This window comes from Lynx canadensis, chromosome C1 (assembly GCF_007474595.2).
Source record: "Lynx canadensis isolate LIC74 chromosome C1, mLynCan4.pri.v2, whole genome shotgun sequence".
NCBI classification, from domain to species: domain Eukaryota; kingdom Metazoa; phylum Chordata; class Mammalia; order Carnivora; family Felidae; genus Lynx; species Lynx canadensis.
The window spans coordinates 98,763,681-98,776,981 of record NC_044310.1 but is presented as its reverse complement, the minus strand read 5'-3'; the positions used below and the strand labels follow the sequence as shown (position 1 = coordinate 98,776,981).

The 13,301-nt window shown below is 44.9% G+C and overlaps 1 protein-coding gene across 3 annotated transcripts in view; it reads right to left on the bottom strand.

Annotated features, from left to right (window-relative positions):
- Positions 1-12,974, bottom strand: part of SLC22A15 (solute carrier family 22 member 15) — an 82,136-nt gene extending 69,162 nt beyond the window's left edge. For all 3 annotated transcript variants that reach the window (XM_030323908.1, XM_030323913.1, XM_030323914.1), the window contains exon 1: positions 12,888-12,974. In XM_030323908.1, the coding sequence (XP_030179768.1) occupies positions 12,888-12,974 (87 nt within the window). The remainder of the gene's footprint in view (positions 1-12,887) is intronic.
- Positions 12,975-13,301: the final 327 nt, after the last annotated feature.

Genomic DNA, 13,301 nt, shown 5'->3' with positions numbered 1-13,301 from the left:
TTTTCGTGGACACTCCCATTCTCAGCAGAAGCTACGATGTGTGGAAAGCAGTTCAGAAACTACATGCACCCCAGTGTTTACTGCAGCATTCATTTACAATAGCCAAACTATGGAGGTGGCCCCAGTGTCCAGATGAATGGATAAAGACACTGTATGTTAACTATCCTGGAATTACAATTAAACAATTAAAATTTTTTAAAAAGAAAACAGTTCAGAAACAGAGGTGGTGCTCATACACACGCTAATTCACAGAGGGGAGCAGTGAAACCCAGTTAATCAGTATGATCTGTGTTAATCAGTATTATTCCCAGCAACCTGAAGCCCGATGAACGCTTTCACCTTCTCATCTCCTCTACCCTCCTCCCACCCCTCGCAGCGTTTCCAGTGTGCACGCCATGCGTGCACACACACATGTACACCCAGGGACCTCAACTGCACACACAGAGCCGTGGCGTTATGTCACCAGACGGGTCAGACACGTGCAGCCCAGAACTCCTGCTTCTCTCCGCCAGAGTCCAAAGAGTCTCTCAATCTTGTCTGTATTACCCTATAACTGCCATGCCCACGGATTCTTGTCGAATGATCACACCCATCAGCGGCTGGGTCTTAAAGCCACAATCAGAAACCACCATCCACGCTCCTTCCAAGTGGGGTCAACAACACCGCAGAGAGGCCATTACCTTCTCCAACGCCCCCTCCAGGGAAGGAAAACAAGTGTCACAGATGGCTGCACTTTTTCTTCCCCTTTCAGTGTCATTATAATTAGGTGACTACAATGCACCAGGGGACTGAAATTTCTGAAGTTGCATAAAGTGAAGGTTTTAAAAGTGATTTTATATCGACAGCATTATAAGCTTTTATACCACTCCGGAAACCAAACCGTCCCCCATAAATGATCTCATCACAATATCTTGTGCTGTGAAGTCATGGGAAGTATGATGTTTAGGTCTTAAAGTAGGTAAAATGGGCAATTAAGTGACTCGTTCAAGATCACGTATAACACTAATAGCAAAACCAGGATGAGAACAGGATCACCTCATGGGAGAAATTGAAGATGACTTTGTTGTTGTCATTACTGTAGTCTTTTCTGCACTTCGTACTCCGTTACTGACTGACTCAACCAAAGCATTACGTGGGCAAGCATATCATGACAGCACACCCAGATGCCCAGTGCCCAGCACAAACTGGATCTTCAATCAATGTCGGGTGACTTACAGATACCACCTATTTTTTTTAAATTGAAAATATTTAATATCATGCCCTGAATAACTGGTGTCTCGAAGTCCTGTTTCTTTCAACTCTAATTCATCCACATAATGCCACCAGATCGGTCTTCCTGAGACACTCCTCATGACATTCTGCCGGCCAAAACATATCAATGGATCAGTGATAAATGTCTTAACGTTCCAGATCCCCACTGTATGGGCCACCTGCTACCTAATCCACATTCACGCTTTCTGTACTGGCGTGCTCAGCTTCCCATTGCATGACTTCTCATGGTGTGGTGTGAAAAGAGGAAGGAATCTGTATACCTGAGTTGGAAACTCAACTCTAGGAACCTTTCAGCAAATCAAAACCTCTCCAAACTTCAGGTTTTCTTTTCAGCGAGACTGGACACTGGTAGTAACCATCTTAATCTAATTCATTCATATCTAACTTATTCTGAGGGTCAAATGGGATGTTTTCTTTAGCCAGCAGTAAACTCTACAGCCCCATACAAATGGCATCTATCAGTGCCTCCCAGACTTTAAAGTGCAGGGTCTGGTCCTGTAGCCTGGGAAAGACCTGAGTTCCACATTTCTAGCAAGCTCTCCTGATCTCAATGCTGCTAGTCTGGGCCACACTCTGTGTAGTAAGCCTAAAAGTTGTTCCGTCTTCTACACTTTTTTTCCCCCAATTTTACTGTTTTCCATCTGAAATGACCTTCCCACTTCTCTCTAAACCCAAGCTCCCAAGTTCAGCACAAGCTCAGCCCTTCTCAAGTCTTCAACAAACCACTGCAGACCACGCTGATGGCTCCTTTGTTAATCTCCAAAGCAGTCAATGGCTGCACTATTTACTGGGGAAATATTATTTTGTATCTAACAGTGCAGATATCGTGAAATTCTAATTTGTTAATGATCTGTCTTCTCCTGAACGAAAGAAATGCTAACTTCGATTTCTATATGCTTCCAAGTAAACCCAACATACCACTCTATAACTAACAGCCTAGGATACATTTTAACTAATTCCTTGCAAAATGGTGTAGAAAAAGAAAAGAAAAAGAAAAGATGATGATCAAGATAAAAAACCAGTCATTCCAGGACCTAATCTTTGTTCCATCCACTAACTAAGACTTTGGATAAATTAAGTATTTGGGTAAACAGTGATTTAACCTGCATCTGTTTCCCTCCCTTTCTCCCAAATAAAATGGAAATACCCCCACCTGACTACCTTCCTTCTGTGACTTCAGTTTAATTCTTAAAAAATTTTAGTGAGCTCCAACACTTTGCAACACATTATATTATGGGCCTCAGATGATAACAAGGATGGCTAAAAAATAATCACTTCCTTCTAGGCAAATACATTCAAGTGAGGACAACAAACCTACCGAAAGCTACAAACACAAGGCAGATTTCCACAAATGCGGTATTAGCCACGGCGGAAATGAGGTGATGAGAGCACAGAGAAAGTAGATGGGAAATCTAACTGGGGAATAAGGAAAAAGTTGCAAATATGACACCAGAAACTAGGTAGAGAAAACCTAGTAGGGGTTTAATCAAAACCAAATTCAGAGGAAGGAACTTTTGGGGCAAAAAAATAGGCCAATCAGAGTCGAGAAGGTAAACCACATATTTTTAGTCTTCTTTGAAGAAATATTACAGGATACCTCAGCTTTTCCCAAACTTCGGTCACCTGTGTGCTCCCTGCAAGAATTTTATGTGCCGTTTTTTGTTTTCTATTTACTTAATAGTCTTCTTTTTTTTTTCTTTTAGAGAGACAGAGAGAGGGAGAGAGAGAGAGAATCCCAAGCAGGCTCCACACTCAGCATGGAGCCTGACACGGGGCTCGATTCCCCAACCCTGGAATCATGACCTGAGCCAAAATCAAGAGTCAGATGCTGAACGGACTGAGTCACCCAGGAGCCCCTAATGGTCTTCTTTTAAATTGATTCAAGATGCTTCTTTAAGCTTTTATTTCAATTCCAGTTAACATACAGTGTAATATTAATTTCGGGTGTACAATATAGTGAGTCAAGACTTCCTTCCAACAGCCAGTGCTCACCACAGCAAGTGCGCTCCTTAGTCCCCACTGTATATTTCACTCACCCCCCTCCCCTCCCCTCCGGTAACCATCAGTGTGTTCTCTAGGGTTAAGAGTTTGTTTTATGGTTTGCCTCTCGCTCTTTTCTTTCCCCTTTGCTTGTTTTGTTTCTTAAATTTCACATGAGTGAAATTACATGGTATTTGTCTTTCTCTGACTTAATTTCACTTAGCATTGTGCTCTCTAGCTCCAACCACATCATCACAGATGACAAGATCTCATTCTTTTTTGTGGCTGAATAATATTGCATTGTATATATATGCCACATCTTTATCCATTCATCCATCGATGGACACTTGGGCTGTTCCCACAATAATGCTGCTGTAAACATCGGGGTGCATGTATCCCTTCGAATTAGTATTTTTGTATTCTTTGAGTAAATACCTAGTAGTACGATTGCTGGATCATAGGCTAGTTCTATTTTTAACTTCTTGAGGAACCTCCACACTGTTTTCCACAGTGGCTGCACCAGTCTGCATTCCCATCAACAGTGCAAGAGGGTTCCTTTTTCTTCACATCCTTGCCAACACCTGTTGTTTCTTATGTTGCTGATTTTAGTCATTCTGACAGGTGCATGTGATATCTCATGTAGTTCTGATTTGTATTTCCCTGATGATGAGTGATGCTGAGCATCTTTTCATATGTGTCTTGACCATCTGAATGTCTTCTTTGGAAAAATGTCTATTCATGTCTTCTGCCCATTTTTTAATTGGATTATTCATTTTGGGGGTGTTGAACTTTTATAAGTTCTTTATATATTTTGGACACTAACCCTTTATCAGATATGTCCTTTGAAAATTCAGTTCAAAATTTTTAACTTAAGTGAATTTGCAAAGAAATAAAATTTTGTATCAATAGAGATATGACCAGACAGATGGAACTATCAAAATAAACACCATGTCATAATGCCAAGTGTTGGCTAGTGTGTTTTTACTTAAGACGGGCCACAAGAGATATTTTCAAGCAGGATTTGGGGAAAGAGGGTGAAAGCAAAGGAGCAGCCATCTTGTTTTTTTATGCTCAGAAGGCTGGGAAAGGTGTTTTTTGCCTTTCTTTGCCACTTATTTGCTGGCTCGCTCTGCTGGTAGAGCACAACAGCTGGGCCTGCAACGGATCCACGTTCCCCTGGACCCTCCCTCAGCATCTCTGACTCCCGGGCCAAGTATGTGTTTTCCAAGATGAAAGGCAGTTGCTTCATCAAGGTTGGAGGCAGTGAGAACAGCACAGATTCTGTCAATTCGGATGGCTTCCAGACCATACTTTCCCTTCCAGACTGCCTTCCCTGCAGACGTCAAGCTCCAACATCAGACACAAAGACAACAGCCTTACAGGGACGGCTTAACCAACTCTCGCAATTGTGCGTGGTCAAATCTCTGTGACAAATTATTCACTGACTATGTGTATAATCACACACATATGAATACATACCACACACACACACACACACACACACACACACACACACACGTCCCCATCCCAGGAGTTCTGCTTTCTGCCTCTTGGGTTGAACTACAACTCACACCACCTTCAGCAAATATGGCACAATATTAGCACTTGTCAAATCTAGAAGTAGGCACAGGTATGTTTGTGACATTAGTCTCTGTGTTTCATGTGAAATGTTTCTTTGAAAATAAAATGACCACTACCATAAAAAAAGAATAATGTTATTAAATTTCAACTAGGTAAGGTTTTCTGCCCAAGTCTGAAGTCTGAGCCTTCTTTAATTCTTACTTCTAGTTCATTTCCTTTGCTAAAACAGAAATAGTTGCAAAAGTTTTGAGAAATGCTAGCACCAAATGAGATTTTCTTCTTCGATGAAAGAAAGATCAGGGCGCCTGGGTGGCTCAGTCGGTTGAGGGTCCAACTATGGCTCAGGTCATGATCTCGCAGTCCATGGGTTCGAGCCCTGCATCGGGCTCTGTGCTGACGGCTCGGAGCCTGGAGCCTGCTTTGGATTCTGTGTCTCCCTCTCTCTCTCTGCCTCTCCCCTGCTCACGCTCTGTCTCTCTCTCAAAAATAAACATTTAAAAATTCTAATTAAAGAAAGATTAAGGAAGAACTGAAAAGGGAATAAGTCTCTCACTTTATAAGCTAATGCTATTCAATATAATTTCCACAGACCACTTAGATCTACCATGCAGGGCACCCTTTGGGACATGAGAGAATGCCGAAAGATGGAAGATTAGAAACGACTGAGAGAGTAACAAAGAATCAAGAACAAAGGTGAGAGGATGTCCCTGGAAGGAAGGTTGAGCTGTCTTCCTCTTGGACACTCTGAAGAGATGTAACGACAGGTAAGGGTAAACGTTAATTTCGAAGCAAAAGAAAGGAGATGTTTAGGAAGTTTGTACTTCTATTCCATCCATAAAGTGGGACCAAAGAACATCTGGAGAGAGTGTGAGCAATGGAGTCAGGAGAAATTTGAGCTTAGGAAGAGTGGTCAACAGCCAACCGGGAGAAGTGCAGACCAGAGCCAGACAATGGCCCAAAGCATGGGTTTCAGAACTCCGAAAGAGAGGAACCAACCAGCCTATGTTGGCAACAAGAGATAATGGAATAAGCAAGTTCTGGTACAGCCACACATTGCTACACTGCTACAGCCATTATAAAATATGTGGTTGTTCATTTATGACTGCAGCAAGGCGTGCACGATATTGCTGACAGACAAAAATTGAGGTTAAGATACAAACTTATGCAAAAAAGGCAAATGTACATGTTTGTATAACTAAAAGTCTGGAAGACAATCCACCAACATGTGAGTGTGTTTCATGTCTGAGTGGTCCAAGTTCTGGTGATTCTTTCCCTTTTCTCTTTTCTATGTTTTCTCTTTTTGCTACAATCCCCATATACTCCTTGTTGAGCCTCATACAACTCCCCTAAATGCAGATGTTAATTTCTGCCTGAACAGTTGGTTAAGGGAGTCAGAGATGAGCTTCCTGAGTTGTGCGTATCTTGGGGTTGGCCAGCTCTCCCTTATAAGGCAGGCTTTGACCGTGGTGAAGGGCCAAGCTCGTGTTCCAAAAACCTCAAGGTGACATTGACACAACGCCAACTAACTGCTGGGCATTGGGCAACTTGAAGAAATCCTGAACTTGCAAAACAAATGAATTACACTTTCGTGATCCAGCCACTTCCCAGAGTACACAAACGACTGAGGGGTCCCCTACTGAAGCTCTCTCAGCCATCTCAGAGCAGAGGGTCACAGCATTCAACACGGCATTCAGAGAGTCTAGTGTTCTCTCTGCCACACATTGTCTATCTTCACATTTTTAATGACGTGTGTGTGTGTGTGTGTGTGTGTGCGCGCACACACACACGCACGCTGTCTTATTAAGGTAATACCTTCTCTGTCAGGGCACATGCTGAGTAGCTGTGCTGTATGTGGCCCCAGCAGGCATGCTGCTAGAGATGTGGGTGCTGTGGGGGTGTTGAGCCAGTTACTTTCTAAGGCACATCCCAATTCTTCAGATGCCCAAGGCTCAAAGGGGCTCCCTAAACCTCCCAGAAGCTCCCTGTATTTCCATAACCTCCCCGGATGGAAATCTGGTCTGGCTGATTTGCAACTTCACCTGCTTTACGCCAGGGGGCAGTGTCTGTCTACAGACAACAGCTTTCCTGAGGACATACTAAGGGGCAAGCGTAGCAATGGTCTCTTTAGGAAGCGCCCTACTTACCTAAAGTGTTGGAATATTCCACCAGCAAAGGTTCCCCGGATTATCACCCAAACTCGCGGCCACCGTCTGAGGGCAGACACAACTAAATCTGAGGGTAAGGGCGGCGTAAAACTTGCCCAAACTAACAGAGAACCTGGTAGATGTTCACGTGTGCTGGAGTCATGATAGAGTGGCTCTCATGCCGGGTGTTGTTATCACGGCTGAACCCCTGGTGGTGGTGAGACTCTCCTGAGGCACAAGGGCTGGTCTCAATGACCAACACAGTGAGGTCTTCACTAATGTCTACCCTACGAACTTCACTACTTGCTTAAGGTTGAGCGGTCGGAACCACCTCAGCGATACCTCATCAAAAGAAGTCTTTCCATGAATCTCCTGGGGAGATTAGGACCAGGAGGCAAATGCAAGCACGTAGGAGACATTCCCTGTGACAGTGTTCTACACAAAGTTCAAGAGCGCACCCTGAACAAAACTCTCTCTACCTCATTCTCTTAAGTGTGAAATTCATAGACCACAGTTGACAGCGCTAACTGGTTAAAGGGACGGCAGGAGAAGGGTGGACAGTTACTCTCATGAAGTGAACTGTAGCATTTGCTTCTCAGTATGCCAATCTTTTCTATGCCACACTCTTCTTCTTTTTTTTTTTTTTTTTAATTTAACACAGAGAAGCAAAACAAAATAAAGTTCAGGAACCCACCATCCCAATTAACAAGCTACATTGTATTATATTTGCTTCAGATTTTTAAAATACGGTATTATGAATACAGAGCAAATCTCTTCTGTACCCCACTCACCCCCACCCCTCCTTCCTTCCCTGGAGGTAACCAATCTGATGGATTGGGTGTGGAGCCTTCTACCCCATATGTTTATACTTCTACATTGTCCATATACACTGATAAACCAAATACGGTACAGTTTCCTATATTTTGACAATTTTTTCAGATTTTATTTTAGAGAGAGAGAGAGAGAGAGAGAGAGAGAGAGAGAGAGCGTGCATGCAAGTAGGGGAAAGGGGCAGAGGGAGAGAGACCGAGAATCTGAGGCAGGCTCTGTACTAAGCGGAGGGCTCAATCCCACGACCCTGGGTCCATGACCTGAGCCAAAATCAAGAGTGAGGCGCTCAACCCACTGACTGAGTCACCCAGGAGGCCCGATATTTTTACAATTTTTAGTAAGACTTTTGTGTCATATTGTATATATCACACTTGTTATTTTTTTCAGGGAACACTGTGTTTTAGAAATTCATTCCTGTAGCTGTTTATCGATCTGGTTCATTCATGCCAACCTGTTATAGCCCATCAAATTTATGCCACATTTTGATTACTTGGTCCCTTTTTGGGAGTCACTAAGGTGGTTACTAATTTTTATTATTACAAACAGTGCTGCAGTAAACATCTGAGCCATATCTTCATGCACGTGTTCAAGAAATGTTGGAGGACGTACACCTAGGAATCTAAAGCTGGGTTTCAATTTTACTAGACCGTGCCAAATTATTCTCTGAACGGCACAGTTCCCGCGCCTCTTTTTCAGCACACCTGTACTGTTAGACTATTTAATGTCTGCTCATCTATTCAGTGTGAAATGATATTTCATAGTCATTTTAATACGCCCGTCCCAGGTGACCACTGAAGGTAAACATCTTTTCCTGTGTTGACTATCACAGTTTCCTCTTCTGCACAATACCTGGTCAGTCATTCTGCTTTCTAAAACACCATGAAAGGATGTTTATTGCGTGAATGATCTGAAGGCACTGGTAACCCCAGGGTTGATAAATAAGATTGGGGTTATTAAGAGTTTACATTAAAATAATGCGTTCCAGAACACCGGAAGACTGTACCTCAAGCTGAGGTCCACGATGACATCACACTTTTGCTGGCGAAACTAATGCCTGTTACAGGTTACATGTTCCTGTTGGCTCATGGATGTTTTAAATCCTGTGCAAATTATACTACAATCTGTGATGCATGATCCCCGGGAAAATGAAGGAGCTGGAGTAGACGGCTTAGAACACAAAGAAGTGGGTTCCATTTTCACTTTGCGTCTAAAGGGCTCAAAAAACAAAGAACTGTATTCCAACCTTCTTCCTCCAGACAGCCTGGCAAACAAACACACACGTACGCAAACACAAATGACAATGACAGCATCGGCTCTGAATCACTACCAGAAAATAGAAACAGAAATAAAGCACACAGAATTATTCACATTTAAATACCACAGATAGCTCTTGTCCAAGGGAGGGCACCTATATTTGGACAGTAAGAGTTTTTCTAACTACAAAATTGTAAACATTGCCGCGCGTTCACGAGACAACGATTTTTACCTGTGGCAATCCCTTTTCCTCTAGCTTTCTGCTTATCTACTTTCAAACCGCCTATCACTCTTGTCAGGGGCATTTTCATCAGCATAAGAAGGGAGATCTACAAAATCTGCATCAATCCTTTATGTACCTGAAAGGTGACCACTGTAGAGATTCTAAAGGTTGTGTTTGCAAAACGTGTGGCCAGAAGTCACCTTGCTAAAGGCAAGCGGATATTGACGTAACTTGCGATGTGCTACCTGATGGTATCCACAATCCACAAAAACGGTTAACCTAAAGACCTTCCGAGTTGGCTTTGTGATATGCTTTTGTCCTTTTAGTTTGAACTTGGATGTTCGAAGTAAAGGGGGTTAAAACCATTAATAATAATAATAATAATAATAATAATAAAACCCCGATAGAAGAAAATGCAAAAAGATCTGAATTTGCCATCTCTGTCCCTTCTAGTTCTGTGTTTTTCGACTGGGGTTGGTCATTGCCACACTGCAGATGCAGAAAAGGCTCTTGCTTCAGCAGTGGCTCCCTGTCTGGCTGTCCCTCTCTCTGGGAGTCCCGCCTACTGTGTACAGGGCTCTCTTTCTGCTAGCGCTGCTCTGCAGGTGGGTCTGCATGTTCCTTGGGCAACAGTAGACCAGGGCTTTGGTTTTTTTGAGGGTTTTTTTGTTGTTGTTTTTGTTTTTGTTTTTAAGATTTTTTATTTATTTTTTTTATTTTTGGGTTGTTTTTTTTTTCAATATATGAAGTTTATTGTCAAATTGGTTTCCATACAACACCCAGTGCTCATTAAGATTTTTTAAAGTAATCTCTATACCCAACATGGGCTCAAACTCCCAACACCAAGATCAAAAGTCATACACTCCACTGACTAAGACAGCCTGGCACCCCAGGGCTCTGGTTTCTTTTCTTTTCTTTTTTTTTTCTTTTGAGTTTATTTTTGAGAGAAGGAGCAGGGAGAGAGACAGAATCTCAAGCAGGCTCTGCACTGTTGGTGTGGAGCCTGACGTGGGGCTCGAACCCACGAACTGTGAGATCCTGACCTGAGCCTGGGCCAAAATCAAGAGTCAGACACTTAACTGACTGAGTCACCCAGGTGCCCAGGGTTTTGATTTTTGAAGCAAACATCAACTTCCCATTTAAGCCAGCTCTGAAAAGGGCTTCCTACTTTCTTCCTGTGCTGGAAGAAGCAACTTTCACAAGATGATGAAAGCATCATATTATAATTGTGTAATGGGGCTCCTAGTATTCCCACTCCACAGGCCATCCCAAACCAAAACCATCTCCAACAAGTGACTTGGTAGAGAAGCCTTTGGTGATGTCCACTTTCATATCCAAGATAGCTTTGGGTGACCCCAAGACCACCTTTATCATGTATATCAATGGGGCAGTTGAATACTCATGAATATGTACCACTATGAAGGATTCACTTCTGCCTGGACTGAGGCATTGTTGGGACAGACACAGCTACAGGGTGCCTCCCAGTCCACACCTACAAGATAAACAGTCACTCACTCCCAATACTCGTAAGACCTGGTTCTTCAATGGCAAATACTGACCACATGTCAGGCAGGGATCAGTGAACAATCATGGTCACAGGCTTAGAGCTCTTTGGTACTAAATGCAAACCAACTGGGCCAACCATAAAGAAAAGTAAATGAGAAAAACAATAGGTCTCGAACCCAGAACCGTGGCCCTTTTTTAAGTTTTTATTTATTTATTTATTTATTTATTTATTTATTTATTTAGAGAGAGCATGCAAGCAGGAGAGGGGCAGAGAGAGAGAAGATAGAGAGAGATAGATAGATAGAGAGAGAGAGAGAGAGAGAGAGAGAATCCCAAGCAGATTCCTCCATATCAGCACAGAGCCTGACAAAGGGCTCGAACCCATGAACCATGAGATCATGACCTGAGCCAAAATCAAGAGTGGGACACTTAACTGACTGAGCCACCTAGGGGCCCCAGAACAGTGGCCTTTTTAGTGCTGCACTCCCTCAAGACAAACTTATTCTAAATAGGCAGACACCTAGCTAGGCCTGTAACAAGATAATGACAGCAGGTGGAGTATAGGCATGGGGGGACGGGATTGTTCAGAAAAGGAATTATATTCCTGGAATTCTTGGTTAGAAGAGGAAAGAATTTTCTCAAAGAAAAAGTATTATAAATGAACATCAGGCATCATGGGTACAATGAAATACTCTCTGTATTAAATACTGTTTTGTGATTTAGGAAGTACTTTTTCCTCACAGGAAAATTACAGTTAAAGCTGAAACACCGAACTTAAAGAACTCCAGAATCCTGAATATTTGTGAACTGAAAACTTGCTTTGCTAAAAAAAGGACTGACATCATCTATCAGTCCATCGTTTGAACAGCTCTTCTGGCTGGAGATAAAAACAACTGAACTTGCAAACATTTTAATGGAAAGCAGAATCAGTAAGGCAACTCTTACCCTCCCCCACCCCCTACCTTCCTGTTGAGCAGTTGCCTTATGCCAGTTTCAAGCAACTGGTGGTTATACTCACGACTTCCCTGTACTTTCCTCGGGATAATCATCGCACACTAACTGTACTTATTGAACTGTCTGCCTGCCTCACCCAACCCCCCCTCCCACTAGAATGGGGGTCTTTTGGGGGGAAAGGGGCTTTGATTTGCCCACCACGGTAGCCCCTGCTAAGCAAATAGTAGGCATCATTAAATATGTGCTGAATGAAGGAGTAGTAAAATGAGGGCTCACAGTAGATACTAATCAAGAATTTGTGAATGAAACGCCTTTAGAATATTGGGAGAGGTAACTGATGTCATTAAATGGGCCATTTAGGCTGGCAAAGGAAGAGTAACTCTTGCCTGGCAAAGTGTATCTATAGCGACCTTGAGCATACTAAACCCACATTTTTGGGCTGGGGTGAGCAAGCAGTGTGGGAGAATTTTGTACAGTGAAGAAATGATTCTACTTTATAACTGAATCTTATACATATTGTAGATGACATTATTCAATTTATAGTAGTCTCAGCCCGAGGCTGGCCTCTGGGCAGAATGACCCAGCAGAACCTGAACGGGGGAGAAATAAACCCCACGCACGGAAAGCACCTGGAACAGAAAGCCCCCTGAAATCCAGGAAAAGATGGTAAGTGGACACCCAGAACTGAAGGAGGCCGCTCTAGGTCGGACCTTCGTCAGCGTCAGCGGCGACCCGGGCTCACTGTGTGCTCTAGATTCCAAGGTGACAGAGCCGCAGGTGAGTAACAATTCCGTCACGCGTTCACGATGTTTTCCCAGGTAACTGCAGAACCCGGCATCCGCTACGATTAACCACCTCATCGGCGGATAAAGTACCACCCCGCCCCCACTCGAGGTGGCAGGTGGGTGGGCCTGGCGGAACAGCCCCAGGGGGCAGGCTCTGAGGCTGGGGCGGGCACCAAAGACCAGGCCTGACGGCGACCTGGTGCTGGGGCCCAGGCCGGCCCTCGCGCGGGACGGGGGCAGGGGGCTAGTGTCCCCCCCCTCCCCCCGGGGTTTGCAGAGCCTGGGCGACCGGCCGGGCCCCTCGGGGGATCCGCGGGAGGCGGGGCAGCGGGGCGCTGGGGGTGGAGGGGGACTCACCTGCAGCAGCACGGCCAGCAGGAAGCACAAGTACATCTGGTAGATGCCCATCTCCCCCACCGCCTGAAACGCCTCCTCCACCTCCATGGCGGCCCCGGCCCGGCGGCCCCGGCTCGGCCCGGTGGCGCGGAGCGGGAGCGGGGGCCGGGGAGGGGAGAGAAGGGGTGGGGCGGGGGCGGGGGCAGAGCCAGAGCCGGCGCGGGGGCGGCGCGCGTGCGCGGGCGGGGCGGGGCCGGGAGGGGGCGGACGCGGGGCGCGGGGCGCGGGGCTGCGCGTCGGGGATCTGGGTCGGAGAGGGGCTGGCGTGCGCGCAGCTCGCGGGGCGAGGGAAGAGGAAGTGGGCGCGGGCTGAGACATCCGCGGCGATGGAGAAACACGGAAACGGCTGCCAGTCGGATCCCCGGCCCTGCGTGG